General features: G+C 46.8%; 1 protein-coding gene across 2 annotated transcripts in view; it reads right to left on the reverse strand.

The window, feature by feature from the left end:
* ME3 (malic enzyme 3) overlaps positions 1-20869 on the reverse strand; it is a 192446-nt gene that overhangs the window by 5046 nt on the left and 166531 nt on the right. For both annotated transcript variants that reach the window (XM_055320721.1, XM_055320722.1), the window contains 6 exons: positions 20642-20751; positions 3566-3663; positions 3197-3310; positions 1510-1615; positions 763-905; positions 42-215 (listed from right to left, as the gene is read on the reverse strand). In XM_055320721.1, coding sequence (XP_055176696.1) covers positions 42-215; positions 763-905; positions 1510-1615; positions 3197-3310; positions 3566-3663; positions 20642-20751 — 745 coding nt within the window. The remainder of the gene's footprint in view (positions 1-41; positions 216-762; positions 906-1509; positions 1616-3196; positions 3311-3565; positions 3664-20641; positions 20752-20869) is intronic.

Raw genomic sequence — 20869 nt, forward strand, 5'->3', positions numbered from 1 at the left:
CTATTGGGAGTGTGCATGCAGGGGAGCAGGGGCAGCGATACCTCTGCCGTCAGGAGGAAGATCTCATCTGGGATGTGCCGGATCCCGCCAGCAATGACTCCCAGAGCCACTCCAGGGAACACATAGGCATTGTTTCCTTGCCCAGGAATGAAGGTCCTGCCATCTTCTAGAGTCACGCTCTTAAAAGGACTTCCACTGGCAAAGATCCCTCGGCCCTGGAGTTGGGAAGAAAACCAGAGATGGAGCGTGGAGATGGGTTTCAGGCAGTAATGGTGGCCTAGTTTTATCTCCCGAAGGTCAAACCCTTCTTCATTCTCTCCCAAATGGCTCAGCATTGGGCTGAGCACACTGCAGGTGCTGAAAGCACACTTGTTCCTTGACCAGAAAGCTTAGCTTCCACTGAGTTACCTGGCAGCCAAGAAATCACTGACAGGTGAAGGTATTTTAACCTGTCACCTCCCGAGCGGGCCAATCCAGGTCATGACACGTATGCAGGTGACCTAGAGTCTATAAATGCCTCAGGTTCTGGTCAAAGCTCTATGTTACTAGAGGAACCCTGAATAGTATAACATGATGGTAAGAGCTTGGGCTTCAAAGCTCCACTCCTTATTAGCTCTGTGACCTTGGGCAAGTTATTTCATCTTTCTGAACCTTGGTTTGCTCATCAGTGATGTGGGGATGTTTTTTTCACCCTCATAGGGTTTCTCATAATTATGGTTACTATGTCCTCTCAGCCTGGGGAAGGAAGGACTCCCCGCTGACCTCAGTGACCCGGTAGCACTTCTCAGCCGTGCACTCGGCCTTGCTGGTGGGGTTGCTCAGGGCAAAGATGATAGGGCGCTCGTGGAAGGAGGCCATGTCCCTCAGAATCTGCTCCGTGAAGGCTCCTGCGATGGCAGCAACACCTACAGGGAAAAGGGGGGTAGTAGGGATGCCTACTCTTTATAAACACCCCATTCCTCTCGTGGTGGTGGTGGTGGTGGGGAACTTGGTGCAACATGAAAGACTTTTGGAGATAGCATCCACCATATGGGTGGATGGAGGGAGCCAAAGAGAAAAGGGTCTTCTTGCATGAGCTGGGTAAGACCTCCTGTTAATCCCTAAGGGAACACTGGTCCACTTCAGGTCTCTGCTCAGTTGAGATGTATTCGTGAAGGCATTCCTGGGCATTGTCCTTTAGGGTGCATGGCTCTCCCAGTACAGGAAGAGATGCCAGGGTCCCCTGTTTGGGAGACCAGTGCTCACTTCCTCTCGGTTAGAAAGACCAGCCCTGTGCTTTTCCACTGCATTGTATAAATCTTCCTCACTAAGCCCCAGTTTGGTGCCTTAGTTCTGTGGTTTTTATATAGTAGTCACTCAGTGAAAGATTGTGGCACTGAAGTGGACATGGAATCAGGGAGGGAGCTGTGTTTCCATTGATGACTTATGCCTCCTGGCTGAGCCTTAGTTTGCACCTGAAAGTCAAGAGGGTTAGCTGGGCTGGACAGTGGGCCTCCTGCCTCCTCCTACCTATGATGGCCGTGGGCTTCACCAGCCTCACCACCTCCTCCAGGCTCTTCACTTCAGGATGGTCCTGGGCAAACATCTCCTTCTCATGGTTTAGGTGGCTCCTCCCCTGCAGGGAAAGGAAAACACGGTGCTTGGCAGTGAGAACAGCTTGGCTGGACATGGATGCATCTGGAGATTCTGAGAGCATTCCCTGGAAAGCCCCGTGCTTTGGTTTGAGCTATCAGAAGCCTTGTAACTCATCTTCTTGAATCAGATCTCCTGGTAAAACCCAAGGTGGAACCTGAGGATTTTAATGGGTTTGTGTCACAGTGTGGGGATGTATGTGGGGATTTATTTAAGTCAAACCACACATGGAGAATCTATGAAGCCTTCCTTTGTGCTGCTAGGATCATGGCTTCCTGGGCCAGGACAGAAAGGCTCTCATGAAATGCCTGAGTCTGAATTAGACCTTTGGCCCCAAGGCTGCCAGCACTCAGGGCCAGTTGAGGGATGGGGGCCTGAGTTGCCCAGGGTCAGGAAGCTAATTTGAATGTATTTTACAAGAGGCACTGACCTCCCTGTGAATAGTAATAAGCTAAGCCCCAGGACAGGCTTGCAATGGCTGGCTGTTCTCAACAAGCCCAGGATTCTTTCCATTTCCTCAAATGGGAGTCAGTGGGTGACACGCTGGTAGATGGTACAGATGTCTCTGATGACTCCTTTGGGTCAGCTGGCCTCATGAGAGGCAGAGTGAAGACATCAGCTTTGAGAGAGATTAGAGCAGGGGTAAGCTTCATGGGATGAGCAAAATAATGTTGAAAGGTGGCAAGAGGGTAGCCTCTGGCAGCTTTTACCTTTGCCTGACTTATGTTCTAGAATGACCTGCGGTGGGGGGAGGAATCCCTACTGGAGGTGATCTGGCTCTGTATGAGACAACAGAAGGTCAGTTTCTGCTGAGGCTCTTCTATTCTTGATTGACACTCCTATGTACTTCCTTCATTTCTACCTCTGTCATCTTAAAAAAAAAAAATCTCTCACTGGCATTCTATGTCAGTGGAATTTGGGGCATTAAAGCTTGGAGCTTTCAGTGAAATCCTAAGGAAGGAGGCCATCCAGTTGTGCCCTTCACCATATTCCAGCCAGAAGCCAGACTGTACCTCATTCATGCTTTCACTCATACTTCAAACATAATTACACACTCATTACACGCCAGTCTTCATTGATATGAAGACTACATAGCCTAGTGGGCAGAAAGACAATTACAAGGGCAACTGCCCTATAGTGTGGCAAGTGCGATGTGTTGAGGGGAATGGCTACATGAGCATAAATGTAGGAAATGAACTGAGACCTAGATGCTCAGGGAAAGCATCTTGGAGGAGGTAACAGAAGACAAGGAGGAAACAGATGGGGTTGAGGGTTGAGAGTGGGTGTGTGGCACAAGACAAGGGCATTTCAGACAGAGGAGCAAAATATGCAAGGATGTGGAAGAGAGGGCAGGTTACTTTTGGAACATTATGATTTACTGTTGCTGGAGGTTAGTACAAGGCTTTTGGATAGAGCAGTTAAGGCTTCTGCTTTGGAGGTTAGGACATTACCCTCCTGTTGCTTTGTATTTTGTCTGAGCATGTTGCCCCCTGGAGACCTCTTATAGTCCGGTTCCAATAGCTGTAGGTGTCAGGAAACCTCTAGGTCTCCAGACTGACAGTACCTTGACAATGAGTCCCTTGGAGTCCACCATCCAGATCTTCCTTGTAGCCTCCGCCTTGGGTACGCCTTCTTTTTCCAGGGCCATGACAAGGAGGTGTGCGATGCCCATGGCTGCCTGGGAGGTACCATATGGTGGACGTTCAGATACAAGGCAGATAGCTGCTCAGCATTTATCAGATGCTTTACCAAGATCCTCTCTTCTCTGCACCTTTCCCCCTACTCCTTAAGGCCCAGTAAAGTCCTTGAGACACCCAAATGGTGTCCAGGCAGCTGCAGTGGTCATAAGATACCTTGATGGTTCCTCTTCTCTGAACCCCTAAACACCTCTCTTTCTTCATGCTTCACCCATCATTCTCCTGATGGCACCTACCTCACCTGCACCTTGGAATACAAACACGTGATTGGAGAGCTTGTTCTTAGTGATTCGTAGAGCAGCCAGGATCCCTGCCACAGCGACGGAGGCTGTGCCTGCAACAGAGTACCCTGAGGTCAGTCCCTGGCCACTGGCTTCCAATCTCTAAAAGAAGACCCTTGGCAGAGTTCCCCATGCCTAGAATGTGCAGGAGAACAAGTGACATTCCTTGGCCTTACGGAAGTCAAGTCTGTAGGCATGCTGGCTCTGGAGCGAGCGCACGCCCTGTTTTGTAGCTAATTGTTCTTTTGAGAAACAGCTCCTGGATTGTTACTGGACCCTGGGAATGAGGATCAGATAGTCAGGTGCTGCTACTACCATCATTCATAAATGAAATGACAAGTACAAATTTAATAGAAGCCGAAAAGAAGTATGAGCCTCACAGAATAATTTGTTTAAGGGATAAATGGATAAAAAAAAACAAATTAAAAATGAGCCCACAAACTAGCCATGAGACATTAGGTGACCATGTGATCTGAGCTGCTTATCTTACCCACCAAGTCATAAGGTTGGTGTGCCCGGTAGCATACCATCATCAATGGCTTGAGGCCATCTGGAAGGTACAAGTAAGTTGCATGAGCAGGTGGCTCAGACTCGTTTGACATCTTCTGCTGCTGCATGATTTCTTCTCGCTCAGTGCACACCTACAGCCTCACTAGGGATTCCTTATGACCAAGGAGAAAGAAACGTGGGCTTGGTTTACAGATTATTCTTAATGATATACTGGGATCAATGGGAAGTTTATGGCTGCAGCTTCACAGCCCCAATAAAAGGTAGCCCGAAAAGGTGATAGTGAGGAAAATATTCCCAATGGACGTGACTTAAAGTTGTAAATTGGTTGTCCATTTTGGACCAAGAGATGGCTAGATCTACATTGATTCATGGGCAGTTACTAATGGTTTGGCTGATGGTCAGGGACTTAGAATAAAATAAATAGTAAGATTGGTGATGAAGAGGTGTGGGGAAGGGGTGTGTGGATGGACCTCTTGGGATAGATGTACAGTGTGAACATACTTGGGCCACATATGAACGTTCACCAAAGGGCATAATGAAATAGGTTCCCTCAATCAGGTGGAGAAAATGGCATGTCCTGTGTATGTTAGTCAGCATCCTTCTCCCACCATCCAGGGTTTACAAAATGAGTTTATGTACAAAGGAGCCATGGTGGCAAGGATGGAAGCTAAGCATGGACCTCCTCTCATCAAGGCTGGCCTACTACTGCTACTGCTAAATGACTAACGTGTCAATGGCAGAGACTAATATGGAGCTCCTGGTATGGCACCATTCCCTGGGAGGACCATTTACCTGGCAGCAGGATGATTACATTGGATTCTTTCCATTATAAACAGGGAGAGACTTATCTTCACTGGAATAAATAAATATTCTGGATATAGATTTTCTTTCCCTGTATATAATAATCTGCCAATGCCATAATCTGTGGATGTTTGGAATCTGTGGATGGCCGGTTCACCATCCCAATATATTCCAGACAATGAGGCTCTAATCAAGGAATTCATTTCACAGTAATAGAAGTGAAGCAATAGGCTTATGCCCTTGGAATTCAGTGGTATTACTAAGTACTCTTCCACTTAGGAGCAGCTGGCCTAATAGATTGGCAGAATGGGCTCCTGAAGACTTACTTAAGATTCAGTAGAGGTAACACCTCATGAAGCTGGTGAAGTTCTATCTTACAGGATGCAATATAGGATTTGACTTAGCAGACAATACATTGTGCTCTTTCTCCCGCAGCCAGAATACTTGGGTCTGGAAATCAAGGGGTTGAAGTGGAAGTGGTTCCTTTCACCATTTCACCTAATAACTCACTTGTAGAAACTTTGCTACCTGTCTCCTCAATTTTGTGCTCTCTGGATTGGAGGTGTTGATTCCCATGACTCAGATGTTTCTACTAGCGTTCACAACATGGTTCTACCAAATTGAGATCTGAGACTGCCCCTTGGCCATCCGGTGCTCTTTTTGCCATGAAACCAGGGGACAAAGAAAGACAGGATTACTTTACTGGCTGTGGTTATTCATCCTGATACTGATGGAAAACTGAGGACAGGAGGGATTAGGTCTAAGCCCAGGGGATCCTCTGGGGGTGTGTCTCAGTACTTGTATGCTCAATAGGAGATATGAATGAATAGTATTACAACAAAGGAGAGGTAGGACCACTGAGGATTCACCTTCAGAAATAAAGGTTTGGCTCATCCCACCAAAAAAATCCCAGACAACTGAGGTCCTGCCTGACGACAAGAAAGAAAACAGGGTGATGGAAAGGCTAGGAGAAGAGGAAGGAACGCTTTTTCCAGCAACATGCCTGCCTTGTAAGATTGCCGGGTAAAATGTAGGACACGTAAATTTGAATTTTTGATAAATAACAAATAAGTTTTCTTTTTTTAGTGTATGTCCCATGCAATATTAGTATAAATATTCTAAAAAATTATTCATTCCTTATCTGAAATTCAAATTTAAGTAGGCATGCTGCATTTTCATCTTGCTAAATCAGTAAACTCCACAGCCTTGGCTTTCCACTTCTACAGCAACAGATTGTTCTGTTGAGTTGAATCCAGAAGCACTCTGTCCATCACTTGCGGAACGAGCCTTGTAGTGCACCCCTCAGAGATACCAATACTAGCTGGCTGTCACCTGGTCTTCTTTTTTACTCTATAGGCTCCGGGCTGGGAGCAGGTCCTTAGGGCTTTTCATTTTTTTAAATACATAATAAGCAGGACTTTGTACTAAGTCTTTTCTGCTAAAGCAACTGGTGTAGACCCTACCTGATAGAGAGTTCACAGTAAAGTAATCACACGGGCAGTGGTAAGCCTCCATGATAGTCAAAGAAAAGAAGTTACATGGGGAACAACTTATGGGTTGTTGACGTTGCACAAATCAAAGTAACTGATGTCATCCAAGGCTGGTGAGGGAGGAGTGAAAAGTAAAAAGTTGCAGCATAAATTGTATTTTAAAATGCCACAAACTTTTTTGGAAAACTCTTTCCCAATATAGAACAAAGGCATAACATGTTTGTGCCCTTTCACCTCATACTTTGACTCCTGGGAATCTATGTATGGAAAAATCCACCACGCATGTCCTAGGATATTTATGATGGTGTTATTTATAATGCAGAATGACTGGAAATAACTTAAACATCTAACAAAGGAGTGACGGTTAAGTAGAAGCTAATGTGGACACTCATTATGTACTGCAGCCGTTTAAAATAATCATGAAGATGGGGCACCAGAGAAAATGCTACTAAGTTAGTAGCTAATGTCAGATATTGCTCTAAGTGTTTTATGTGTCTAACTATAAAGACATTTATTTGTTTAATCCTACCTATTATCACCCTCATTTCTCAGCCTGAGAAAATGAAGTACAGAGTCGTTTGATGAGTTGTCCAAGATTATATAACAGAGTGAGGATTTGAAGGGTATCAGGGAATCCTGGGGAATCAGGCACGAGGCCTTGTGCTCCTAACCATTAGACAATGCTTTACTGGGTTAGCTGGAAGGAAGAGAACCTTAAAAGGTCTACATATCACGATTCTAGTTGTAATGAAACACGCACTGAGAATCTGGAAGGAATAACAGAATATTAAAGGTTTACAGAGTGGGAATATGAATGAATTTTCTGTTTACTCTTTCCAGTTATCTAAGGGGTTTGTATTTTGTAGCTCCGGGGATGGGCCTTCTCCCAGAACATGGGCTGGATTTGTGCCTGGCTTAGAGGCCATGTGTTGGGCCAAGACAGGGGGCACATGAAACAGCCGGAGGCTAATAAGTACATGCTCATTGTGGACCTCAGAAGGCAGGACCTGATGGGGGGAACACAGAAGGAGGGGTGCAGGCCCTCCAGCCTCCACATAGGAGTGGCCTGGAGGGCTGCGAAAGTGCCACAGGGTCCCACGGCCTGGGCTGAGGACTACTGGGGGCTTTCCTGACATCCTCCTGAGGGTCCCCAAGGAGCTCCCAGCGCAGGTGTGGAGGGCCGTGTACCATGCTAGGCACTTGTGGAAGAGGACTCAAACATGGTCCCTGCCTCTGGGGAACTCCCTATTCACCAAAGCTTGGGCACGAATAGCTGTTACATAATCAGTAGTCAGAGGTCATTATTTAGAATTCGTTGCCTTCATTTTATGTCTTAAGCATCAATTAGGTATTGGACTCTGAGTTACCAAGGATACCATTGGTAACAAAACAGGTTCCTTCCTGCTTTGTAAAGAAAGTGTTAACTGCAAGTATAACTTTATAATGAAAGTATAACCAGTATTAACTGATTACAAGTGTGATGACAACTATGAAGAAGGTGTTTACGATATGCCTCTTGTTAGTTCAGGGATAGAAAAGTCTATTGTCAGCATCGACCCCCTTTTGCTTCATGCCTCCCCACGTACTCCATGCAATGGGTGCATTACTGCTCATTCCTGAACATGTTGTGTCTTTCTCCCCTCCTGTGCTTTGCCCAGCTGTTTACCATCTATAGGACCTTCTGCAGTTCGTTATTGATTCCTTAAGACCCAGCCCACAGGATCTCCTCTGCCAGACATCCTCCGTTTTCTCCAGCCAGGCAGCCTTAACCTCTCCTTCTCTGCCCAGATCTACTTTTGATTTAACCTGAATAAAGAGAGGCTGTATCATGGCCAGGCTCAGAACTGTACTGTGTTCAAAAGGAATACCAGGCTGACACCCAAGAAAGCATAAAAAAACAATTTAAGTAATTATTTGAAGGTAGTAAGAATTGCACGGTATGACCCTCCTCCAAATTCCTAAACACCCTGGCCTATGATATGTCCACTTATTGCATCAGCTACTCCCCATTTCCATCTTTCTGCAAACAAGTTTGTGCAAACTCCACACATCCTATTCTTTGGCTCCCAAGAGCCACTTTCATTTTAGTTCTACTGGGTCAGAGTCTGTATTTCAAAAGATCTTCAGATGATGTATATGCATGCTCGTTTAAGCCTGAGATGTACCGCACTGGATGGCTTCTCTAGGTGAAGTACTGGTTTTCTTCCACTGGATAGAGAGGGGGTTTTCTATTCATCTGACTCTATTTCAGGCCATCTTCTGCCTCCTGAAAAGAGTAGCTGTGCAAGACATGCGCCGCCAGATGGCGCCAAAGATATTCCATCAGAGAATCCCACAGACACTCCCCCCCCCCCCCCCCATGGCTTGATGGGTCCTTTCCTTCTCAGAGGCCAAGGCTCAACTGTGGTTAGAACCTACAAGCCCAACAATTGGGCTTAGCTGCAGAAATTCAGTGCTGGATGGGGACTGGAGAGAATGACTTACAACAGATGAGGGAACTGTCGCCCAGTCGGAAGCAAAGCAGGAACACCAGGGTGCTACTTCCTGCCCTTTGTGGTCGCTGAGGCTCAGCCACCCTCTCCTGACTCGGGACTTGATGGCAGCAGGAAGGGCATGATGGGCTTTCCTTGGGGGAGAACTGAAGGGTGGGGGTAGTGGAAGTAGAAGGAAGTGACCTTAGGCAGGAGATGTCAATGATTCTGGAAAGGGTGGAGAACACAAAACAATAGGAAATCTGATAGGAAAGAATGTAACACTTCCATGAAAGGGTACAAGGGCAACTGCCATCTATTGATCACTCTCCTCCCGACCTTGACTCTGTGCTAGGTGTGTGTTTAGCTCTATTTGCTCATTTAATCTTCACAACAACTCTACCAAGCAGGTATTAGGAGCCCCCGTTTTCCCCCCCTCTCAGAGGTGGAAAGTGAGGTTCAAACAATCAGGAGAGAACTTCTAAATCCTCTTCCAAGTCTAGAAACCCTCCAAGTCCTCACACTTGCCTTTCCTCCTGTTACCACCAATGGGCCATCCCCGCTCCTTGCTAAAGCCACCTCCAGGTATGTGCCAGATCCCGTCTGTTTTGCCCACTCAAGGAATTTGTTTCATAATTCTCTCTCTCTCTCTCTCTCTCTCTCTCCTCTCTCCTCTCTCTCTTGTATCCTCTATTTCTCTTCTGCTGAATCACCGCCATCAACGTACAAATGGGTCCTCAAGCTCCCACCTTTGGAAGGCTTTGTCTTGACTCTGTATAGTCTCACCCTATTTCTTATTTGTAAAGAGCTGAATATACTTGTCACCTCTTTTTTCCTTTTTCCTCCCTAAAACCTAGTCCAATCAAGCAACTGTCCCCACCTCTTGGCAAGGTCACCCTTTGGGAAATTCTCTCTGCCCTTGGCTCCTGGAGCCCCACACTCCTGCTCTCCTCTCTGGGATCCTCCTCTGAGGCCAGCCTGTGAAGTGGCAAGTTACCCTGATTACAGACCAACATCAAGAGACAAAACAGTAGTTCTGGAGCAGCCCTATCTTATAAAGCCTGGCAAATAAAGTTATCTCAACATTGACTTTCATTTTGGGTAGCTCTTGGGTAAAGTGTTAGGGATTCAAAAGTGGAGAGGAAGCAAACTATTTAGCTTTCTGGAGGTAGCCACCTGGAGAAGCCCAGGGCTCCGGGGAGGTTGTTGAACCTGGCTGGTGCTCGTGAATGCCATGGGCCGTCCAAACTGTGACTGGGTGTTTCCCATTCACGATGAAAGAAAAACAAGCTTTCCTTTTCAGAGGGAGCTTTCCATAATTACATTTCCTGTAAACTGAGTATTAGAGGTTGTACATTCGGGAAACAGCACAAAAGGACAAGCTGAAAAGGTAGTTTCTAATGGTCACGTTTGACAAAGTTAAAGGACCCTTCATGCTGAACAACAGATTACTGGAGGAAAGGGAAGAACTAGCCAGTTTTCAGGTGAGGTACAACTGCTGTCCCACACGGGGACAAGGGCACGGGGTTAGGCTTGGTCGGGGTCCATTCATGGTGGCCTTGGAGGCCTGGGGCCATGTGGGGACTGTGTGTCCTACACTTCAAGGCCAGGCCCGCTCCTACCTTCCCCATCATTCATTGTCCATTAGTGTCTGTACTGGGTGCCTGTTCTGGGCCTTCAGTACACCAGGCCTCGGGTATAGAAGGGTGAATAAAACAGTCTGTTTGTAGGTAGTTAACAGCACATATGTTCAGAAAATTCAAGTTCCCCTTATTGGATACAGCCAAAGCCCTCTAGGCTACTTCAGCCCTATTTCTGTGTCATGGGAGAATTTTCTGGAATCCCTAGACTCTATAGAAGGCATTTCCTGGCCCATGCAGAAGATGGGTTAGACCCACTCTGACACAATTTGGGAGGAACCAGAGGGAATAATTACCATCTTGTTGGCTTCTTTGAGGTTTTACCTGATGTAACAGGCTAATGAGAAGTCACAGGAGCCGGGAGCAGATGCAAGAGACCCACAAGAAACTCAGGGCTAGAGATAGCCCTGTTAAGTGAAGAATAGCCAGAGAACACAGGACTTCATGGGAAAAAAAGAAAAAAAAAAAAAAAAAGAAAGGCTGTGAAGAGAAGGTTGAAGAGGCCAGGGAGGCTTCATGATGAGGGAGAGAGATTGGAAGGGCCAGGAATGCTGCTCCATGTGTGTGGTGGTGCAGGGGAGGGGGCCGAAGCCCCTAAGAGCCGGAAATAGCTCCTGGTGTCTTGTAAACAGGAAAAACCAGCTGGTCAAAGTCTTCAGAGCCATTCCTTCCCATCTGCCCCTTCGGTATCATGACATCTGAGCTCTGGGGAACTCTGAGCATTCTGCAAAAGGGGTGACTCCTAGGTCTGGGGAAGGGTGGGGTTAGCCAGACCCCTGTGGGATGAGCTTGGCCCAGGGCGTGGTACCCTGGAGGAGGTGAGGCTTGAGCCTTTAAGGACACACAGATGTTAGTCAAGAGAAGCAGAGAACTCTAGGCAGAGGGACCAGCATATTCAAAATCACAATTGGCAGAAAATTCATAGAATGAGGAGGAAGTCAATGGGCTAGAAGAATAGGGTGTATGTGGGAAGTGGGCAGAGGTCCTGCCTCCCTTCTCCTCAGGCTTGCCCACTCCTGTGCTCCCACGGACCTCTCTCCTCCCATCCACCCAGCCTCTCTGTCTTTGGGTATCAGCCCTCCTTCCCTCCCTCTCACACGTATGTGTCAGGAGCCTACTATGCCCCAGAGGTACTCATACTAGGTACCAGAAGTGAGTACTACTGCATGCCTGTCCCTGCCTGTCCCTATGACAACCTGGAGCCACAAACAGGGATAATGATGGAAACACCTCACAGTGAATCAGTGTAGGCCAACCCGAGTCGGTGATGGCTTTTTCAAAGCATCCTGGTCGTCTGTCGGCACTGGCTGATTATCATTCCTGACTGTTGATACTCTCATGTCCATTTTGCGGATAAAGAAAAGAAGGCTGTGAGGATTTAAGCCATTTGGCCAAAGCACAAAGCAGAAAAATGGGGATTCAGACCTTGGCTTGTCTCAATCCAAGGCCTGTCTCAATCCAAGGCCTTACGTACTCTGACTCACAAGTTAAAACTTGAAAGCGCGAGAGGGTGATGATGGCCTGACATAGCACATGGCACCCTGACAGGCCATCTGGTTCCGGGGATGTGCTGGGACCTGGGAGCAGTGCAGGTCCAGGGCAGGCTGATGGGGCAGGAGGATGCTCTGGAACAGACAAGCCGGCTAGACTTTCGTGTCCTTAGCCACACGGTGTGAGCAGCTAGCAGTGGGGGCCGGAGGCCCAAGGTCACTAGGCCAGCAGCATCCTGGATCTGGCTCCCGGGAAAGGATGCAGCTGGCCTGTCCTCCTGCATGACCACTCTTGTTGCCGTTCCCCTTCCAGGTCTCTTTCTCCTCCCCTAAGGGCAGGGATGCTTCTCTGGTTCCCGCTGAAACAAACAGACACCTGAGGCCCTGCCTCTTCCAAATTCCTGAAGAGCCTGACAGCAGTAGCAAGTGCACGAGCAGCCCTGCTCACTGAGAACCGGCCTGGGGTGGCTGAGGCTCCCGTGAGTCAGCAGGGGTGGGGGCAGAGGAGCCTGCTGGCAGCCCTGGGGGCACTGGGCCCTTCCAGCACTGGGGCTGCAGGGGCCCCACCATGTGGGCAGCCCTGTGGGGTTGCAGAGTCCCAGGTGAGTGCTCCAGCAGCCTAGCCACAAGACAGTTCCAGTTGTGTGCCAGAGCTCCTGCTCAGCTCCAGGCCTGGCCCTGCCCTCACGGAGCACAGTCTGGGGGGACCCTGAAGCCTTTGTCATATCTTCCTTGTTCCACCAAGGATGCGATGCTGGGCTGGTATTCAGAGCAGGCAGCGTGGCCCCTGTCTCGTTTTCCAGTCCCTACCATGTGTGTGGTTCCAGGCAGATTGTGATGATAAGTCCTCCTGGGGTGGGCTGGGTCTGTCCCCAGCAACCACTTGTGACTTGTTGTTGGTGTCTGTTTACCACTGTCATGCCTCCTTCTCTTTTGCCTGCCTCTCTCCCTCCTCCTCCTTTCTCCAACTCTCTTCAATTCTGCATGTGGATGTTCCTTTTCTATTTTTGAGCATGGCTATATAGTTTTAGGTTTCATTTCTCTTTACTTTGTACTTGGAGGTGAAAGGGGCCAATTCTAGCATGAGCTTAACGCCTTCTATGTTGTCCCATGAATCCTAGAATTCCTCACCTGTCTCCTGATTGCCCACTTAGCACTGAGAACACACATCAGAGGCTTCTGGAGCTGGACCCATCAGTAACCAGCTGGTGATGGGGGGGAGGGGAGGTGTAGGGAGTGGTGGTAAGTCCCTTCCCCTCTCTGGGCCTCCTCTTTGGTCTATAAACTGGGGAGTTGAATGAACGGATGGGGAAGATGGGAGCGGCAGGCTGCTGGAGCCCAGTGACACCCCCAGTCATGTGGGATCTGGGATTTAATCCTTAGCAAGCAGACTCGCTGCACTGCCTCCCACATACAGGGAACAGGCAGCCCGATGTCACAGAGACGGAGGGAGAACTCTGAGCTCTGAGTCAGAAACAACCAGGTTCTAGTCCCACCTTGTGCCCGTCTGGCTGTATGGCCTGGAGCAAAAACCCTTGAACTTCAGCTTCCTTACCAGTGACGAGGGACAGCTGTGCAGCCTCCCTGGAGGGGTAGGGGCTATTTCGAAGAAGTTGTGAGATCATGTGGATGAAAAACACCTTTCACATCCAAAGTTCTGTGTACATGCAAAATGGTATTATTTGGCACAGCTTGGGCTCCCTGGGAAGCAGATTCTGAGACATGTGGAGTGTTCAGGATGTTATCAAGAAATGCCCTTGGCAGGCCAGAAAGGGCTGGCAGGATATATTCAGGGTCCTAAATGAGAAGAACGTGCAACCAAGAATACTTTATCCAGCAAGGCTCTCATTCAAAATGGAAGGAGAGATAAAGAGCTTCCAAGACAGGCAGGAACTGAAAGAATATGTGACCTCCAAACCAGCTCTGCAAGAAATTTTAAGGGGGACTCTTAAAATTCCCCTTTAAGAAGAAGTTCAGTGGAACAATCCACAAAAACAAGGACTGAATAGATATCATGATGACACTAAACTCATATCTGTCAATAGTAACTCTGAATGTGAACGGGCTTAATGACCCCATCAAAAGGCCCAGGGTTTCAGACTGGATAAAAAAGCAGGACCCATCTATTTGCTGTCTACAAGAGACTCATTTTAGACAGAAGGACACCTACAACCTGAAAATAAAAGGTTGGAGAACCATTTACCATTCAAATGGTTCTCAAAAGAAAGCAGGGGTAGCCATCCTTATATCAGATAAACTAAAATTTACCCCGAAGACTGTAGTGAGAGACGAAGAGGGACACTATATCATACTTAAAGGATCTATCCAGCAAGAGGACTTAACAATCCTCAATATATATGCCCCGAATGTGGGAGCTCCCAAATACTTAAACGAATTATTAACCAAAGTGAAGAATTACTTAGATAATAATACACTTATACTTGGTGACTTCAGTCTAGCTCTTTCTACCCTCGATAGGTCTTCTAAGCACAATATCTCCAAAGAAACGAGAGCTTTAAATGATATACTGGACCAGATAGATTTCACAGATATCTACAGAACTTTACATCCAAACTCAACTGAATACACATTCTTCTCAAGTGCACATGGAACTTTCTCCAGAATAGACCACAAATCGGGTCTGAACTGATACCAAAAGATTGGGATTGTCCCCTGCGTATTCTCAGACCATAATGCCTTGAAAATAGAATTAAATCACAACAAGAAGTTTGGAAGGACCTCAAACACGTGGAGGTTAAGGACCATCCTGCTAAAAGATGAAAGGGTCAACCAGGAAATTAAGGAAGAATTAAAAAGATTCATGGAAACTAATGAGAATGAAGATACAACCGTTCAAAATCTTTGGGATGCACCAGAAGCAGTCCTGATGGGGAAATACATCGCAAAACAAGCATCCATTCAAAAACTGGAAAGAACTCAAATACAAAAGCTAACCTTACACATAAAGGAGCTAGAGAAGAAGCAGCAAATCGACCCGATGCCCAGCAGAAGAAGAGAGTTAATTAAAATTCGAGCAGAAATCAACGAAATTGAGACCAGAAGAACTGTGGAACAGATCAACTCCTGGTTAGGAGTTGGTTCTTTGAAAGAATTAATAAGATAGATAAACCATTAGCCAACCTTATTAAAAAGAAGAGAGAGAAGACTCAAATTAATAAAATCATGAATGAGAAAGGAGAGATCACTACCAACACCAAGGAAATACAAACGATTTTAAAAACATATTATGAACAGCTCTACGCCAATAAATTAGGCAATCTAGAAGAAATGGACGCATTCCTGGAAAGCCACAAACTACCAAAACTGGAACAGGAAGAAATAGAAAACCTGAACAAGCCAATAACCAGGGAGGAAATTGAAGCAGTCATCAAAAACCTCCCAAGACACAAGAGTCCAGGGCCAGATGGCTTCCCAGGGGAATTCTATCAAACGTTTAAAGAAGAAATCATACCTATTCTACTAAAGCTGTTTGGAAAGATAGAAAGAAATGGAGTACTTCCAAATTCATTCTATGAGGCCAGCATCACTTTAATTCCAAAACCAGACAAAGACCCCACCAAAAAGGAGAATTACAGACCACTATCCCTGATAAACACAGATGCAAAAATTCTCAACAAGATACTAGTCAATAGGATTCAATAGTACATTAAGAAGACTATTCACCATGACCAAGTGAGATTTATCCCCAGGACGCAAGGCTGGTTCAGCACTTGTAAAGCAATCAATGTGATTGATCATGTCAGCAAGAGAAAAACCAAGAACCATATGATCTTCTCAATAGATGCAGAGACAGCATTTGACAAAATACAACATCCATTACTGATCAAAACTCTTCAGAGTGTAGGGATAGAGGGAACTTTCCTCGACATCTTAAAAGCCATCTACGAAAAGCCCACAGCAAATATCATTCTCAATGGGGAAGCACTGGGAGCCTTTCCCCTAAGATCAGGAACAAGACAGGGATGTCCACTCTCACCACTGCTATTCAACATAGTATTGGAAGTCCTAGCCTCAGCAATCAGGCAACAAAAAGACATTAAAGGCATTCAAATTGGCAAAGAAGAAGTCAAACTCTCCCTCTTCGCCGATGACATGATACTCTACGTAGAAAACCCAAAAGTCTCCACCCCAAGATTGCTAGAACTCATACAGCAATTTGGTAGCGTGGCAGGATACAAAATCAATGCCCAGAAATCAATGGCATTCCTATACACTAACAATGAGACTGAAGAAAGAGAAATTAAGGAGTCAATCCCATTTACAATTGCACCCAAAAGCATAAGATACCTAGGAATAAACCTAACCAAAGAGGTAAAGGATCTATACCCTAAAAACTATAGAACACTTCTGAAAGAAATTGAGGAAGACACAAAGAGATGGAAAAATATTCCATGCTCATGGATTGGCAGAATTAATATTGTGAAAATGTCAATGTTACCCAGGGCAATTTACATGTTTAATGCAATCCCTATCAAAATACCATGGACTTTCTTCAGAGAGTTAGAACAAATTATTTTAAGATTTGTGTGGAATCAGAAAAGACCCCGAATAGCCAGGGGAATTTTAAAAAAGAAAACCATATCTCGGTGTCCATCGAAAGATGAATGGATAAAGAAGATGTGGTCTATGTATACAATGGAATATTACTCAGCCATTAAAATGACAAATACCCACCATTTGCTTCAACGTGGATGGAACTGGAGGGTATTATGCTGAGTGAAGTAAGTCAATCGGAGGACGACAGTGTATGTTCTCATTCATTTGGGGAATATGAATAATAGTGAAAGGGAATATAAGGGAAGGGAGAAGAAATGTGTGGGAAATATCAGAAAGGGAGACAGAACATAAAGACTCCTAACTCTGGGAAACGAACTAGGGGTGGTGGAGGGGGAGGAGGGCGGGGGGTGGGGGTGAATGGGTGACGGGCACGGAGGGGGACACTTGACGGGATGAGCACTGGGTGTTATTCTGTAGGTTGGTAAATTGAACACCAATAAAAATTAATTTATTAAAAAAAGAAAAAAAAGAAATGCCCTTGGGATCAGCACCTATGGAAGGAGGGGCGGGAGCAGGATGCAGAGGAGAAGCGGGGCTGTGATGGAGTCCCTAAAGCCCCAGCCAACCCTGAGGGGGAGTTCTGGAGTTAAAATGTCCCCTCCAAGTTGTCCTACATTGGGCCAAGACGGCTGGGCTTTTATATTCCTTCATCACTGGGTGAGGGCATCTGTGGCAGGACAGGGCCTTGGGGGGCAGGGGGTGCTCCGTAGCTGAGCCACTCTGCCTCATGCAGCTGACAGCCCGCCAGCAGTTGGGACGAGTCTTGTCTTTCTTTCAGATTTTGTTTATTTATTTGACTGAGAGTGTGTGAGAGCACAAGCAAAGGGAGCAGCAGGCAGAGGGAGTGGGAGAAGCAGACTCTCTGCTGAGCAGGGAGCCTGATGCGGGGCTCGATCCCAGGACTCGAGATCATGACCTGAGCTGAATGAAGGCAGATGCTTAACCTACTGAGGCACCCAGGTGCCCTGGGACAAGTCTTTTCTTGAAGGAAGATCCAGGTGGTGTGCCGCCATGCCCACCTCTCTACAATTGTTAGAGGGTCATACGTAACAGGTCAGGCTGTCCTGATCAAAGACTTACAGAGATCCTGACATTCTGGTACTATTTGCTTGATCCTGTTATACATTTTAGATTAAGGACTTTAGTCTTTAATGTCTGAGAAAAGAATGGGAAATTCCTTTGCTATCTGCTGTGGGGTCCAGAAGACTATTCCATCTGGCTTTGCCTGGGAGCGAAATAGACTCTGCTGGAACTGGCTATAAAGAGGAAACAAAACCATGGAATTTAACAATGAGTTGATTTAATTAAAAATGCTAAAAAAATGCTACGTGTGTGTATGAATGAGGGTACACACGTGTAAAGATGTATATGCATCTGAGTGTGGGGGCATTTCTCTGTAAGGATGTGCATGGTGACCTGGACAACAGAGGGGCTGCAGGGGCAAGTGTCCACAGGAGCCAGGGCCACAGGAATTGGTGGGTGTGCTTATGAGAATGTCAATTTGTGTATGTGACTTCATTCATTCATTTATTCATTAATTCATTCTCCCAATATTTATGAAGCATCTATCGTGTGCCAGGCACTTTACTGGGAACTGGGGAATGAGAATAGATGACACAGTTTCTGCTTCTGGAAGCTTATTGTCTCCTGGGGAGACAGACAACTCGGTGGGGGTACCTGGGTTACGATGTGGTAAGAGAACTAACAGGGGAGCACTGTGGGAGCTCCCCGTGGGTACCCAAATCAGACTGGGGGAGCAAAGCCTGGTGCGAGGCCCTCCCTGAGACAGGAAATCCTTAGCTGAGTCCTGAAGGCTGAGTAGGAGTTACTGAGGCAAAGGTGATGGGGAGGGAGTGGGGAGCAGAACTTTCACGTGCAGAGAACTGACAAGGAGGGAGGTCAGAGGACAGAGAAGTGGGTGGGGGTGGGGTGGGGCACCAGTAGGCCTTACACTTCTGAGGGAGAATGTGAACCTGCTCATGAAGAGGGAGCCGAGAGCCATGGTTTGATCTTAGACATGCTCTGTGGCAGCAGCGGGGGGCAGTGGAGGCAGATAGGTGCAGGGCCCGGATGTGTCCCTGTGCCCATGTTTATGAGGATGTACACACATGACTGCGTGTGTGTGCGTGTGTGTGTGTGCGTGTGCATGCGCGGGTGCACATCTGGAGTCTGCACCAGGTGTGATGCCCACATGGACTTGTTTTCCACTTCCACCTTCTGGCCTTGGCAGCCCAGTGGGCCCAGGGGGATGGCTGTCCTGCTGCTGACTCATGAGTGAGGGCCATGACAGGGGCATAGGTCAGGGGCCAGCCAGCAGGTGTTTCCTCAAGGGCCGCAGTCACACCCCACCGTCCACGGGGCTAACAGTGAGGTGACCGGCCGGCGGGCAGGGAGTGAATGCTTCCCCACCGCCAGCTGGTGCTCCTGGACCACGTTGCCCTGACTGTGCAGAGTGCCCCACATCTCTGGGTGAGGCTGGGCTGGCAGCCAGTGTCTGTCCCAGGCCCCTACATCTGGGGGGACACAATCCCCTGGGCTGGGGGGTTGCCATGTGTCAGCTTTCCCTTACTGGGTCACCTCTCTCTTCTACTCACTCTTCAAGTGAAGTCATATATTTTGATCTTAATTGTCTAATAATATGCTTAACTGTGCAATCCTGCCTCTTGACAATTTATGACCAATTAAAAAAATATTTATCACATTTCTTTAGCTCTTAATGGGGGCCACAGGAAAGGAAGGGGCCTTTGGTTTTGAAATAGCGTAAGGTCTAGGAACGGTATAGTGAGTGATTATGAACTCAGAATTTAGAGTCCAAATTTCAACTCTACACTTACTTTTTATGTAAGTTACTTATTCTCTCTGTGCCTGTTTCTTCATTCCTAAGACAGGGATGATAAAATCTCATATGTTTAAAAGTGTCAAGTCCTTAGGACAGTGCCGGGTGTACAGTAAATATTCAGCTCTAAACCTTAGCTATTATTACCTGGGTTTGAATCCTCTAGGTTTAACCCTAACTCATCTGATGAAATGCAACCGTTTCAGCTCTCATCTGCAAAAATGAAGGCTTGGCCAATCTTTTACTCCCAAAGACCAACACCTGTCCCCCACCAACTTGTTCTTGTTCTGACATGTGTCTTTGGTTTTAAAAGATTTTGCTTGACAAACTTCATTTGTTAAACAGTAACCTATATGTCCTCGTGTTTCTCCTGAGTTTTATAAAATACTAGGAACAGCTCCCAATGCTCTTACCGAGAATGCTGAGATCAGGAGAGATGATATGTGAGGGGACCCCCCTGCCTCCAACCTCCAGTTTCATATACTGGCATTTCCACAGTAAGAAGGAGGTGCCTTCTGGTCCATAGTACAGATTATCCAGTTGACCCCGACCTAGAAGGTGCTTCCCATTGGCTTTTGGAGTGCCCTGGGGCCCTGGTGTCAATGTCTTTCATAGTTATCATTCTGAATAGCACACAATCAAGCCAAGTTAAGAGAAGGGACAGACCGTCCTGATTCTCTGACAAGGCTACACCTAGTGTTTGGAAAATCCAAGAATGAGTCACTGTGGCTGGTGAAGGCCATTTTTATGGTGATTGATGCTTTAGTCTGATGAGTCCTATGTGCTAGTACTTTCCATATATTAGCTCTTTAAATTTTCATAATAATCTTCCAAGGCAGTTCTTCTCATCCTTAATGACTAGATGATACAACTACAGCTCAAGTTCAAGTGATTAGGCCAAGTTCAACCAGCTAGAAAATGATAGCTTTGGTTAGTATTTCTCTCAGATATTAAATCATGTAATTCTTACTTTCCTTGGAAGCAGTAATGATGTCCATTTTATAGGTGAAGAAGCTGAGGCCAAGCAAAGTTAAGGGACTTCCCCCAAGTCAGAGGGCTACGAATCAGCCAAGTGGGAGTTGAATCCAACATGAATGCTCTTTTCCACAGCTCCTGGCAGCAGACTAGCTAGGGGGTGCCCCCATTCTGGCACCCAGCACAGCCTGTGAGAAGGCATTAGTCCTCAGTGGCTTGGTCAGGTGGGGCGAAACTTACCTTGGATGTCATCATTGAACATGCAGTACTTGTTGCGGTATTTGTTGAGCAGACGGAAGGCATTGGCATTGGCAAAGTCTTCAAATTGGATGAGGCAATTTATTCCAAACCTGTGGGGAGGGAAAGGAAAAAACTCATGATTCCTCCCCAAGGCTAGTCCCTGACAGATCCCAGCCTGCCCCGGGGAGTGGGGAGGCACAGGCTAGGACGTAGTAGGGGTGGTACGGC

The sequence above is a fragment of the Nyctereutes procyonoides genome, unplaced genomic scaffold, assembly GCF_905146905.1.
Source record: "Nyctereutes procyonoides isolate TBG_1078 unplaced genomic scaffold, NYPRO_anot_genome, whole genome shotgun sequence".
NCBI classification, from domain to species: domain Eukaryota; kingdom Metazoa; phylum Chordata; class Mammalia; order Carnivora; family Canidae; genus Nyctereutes; species Nyctereutes procyonoides.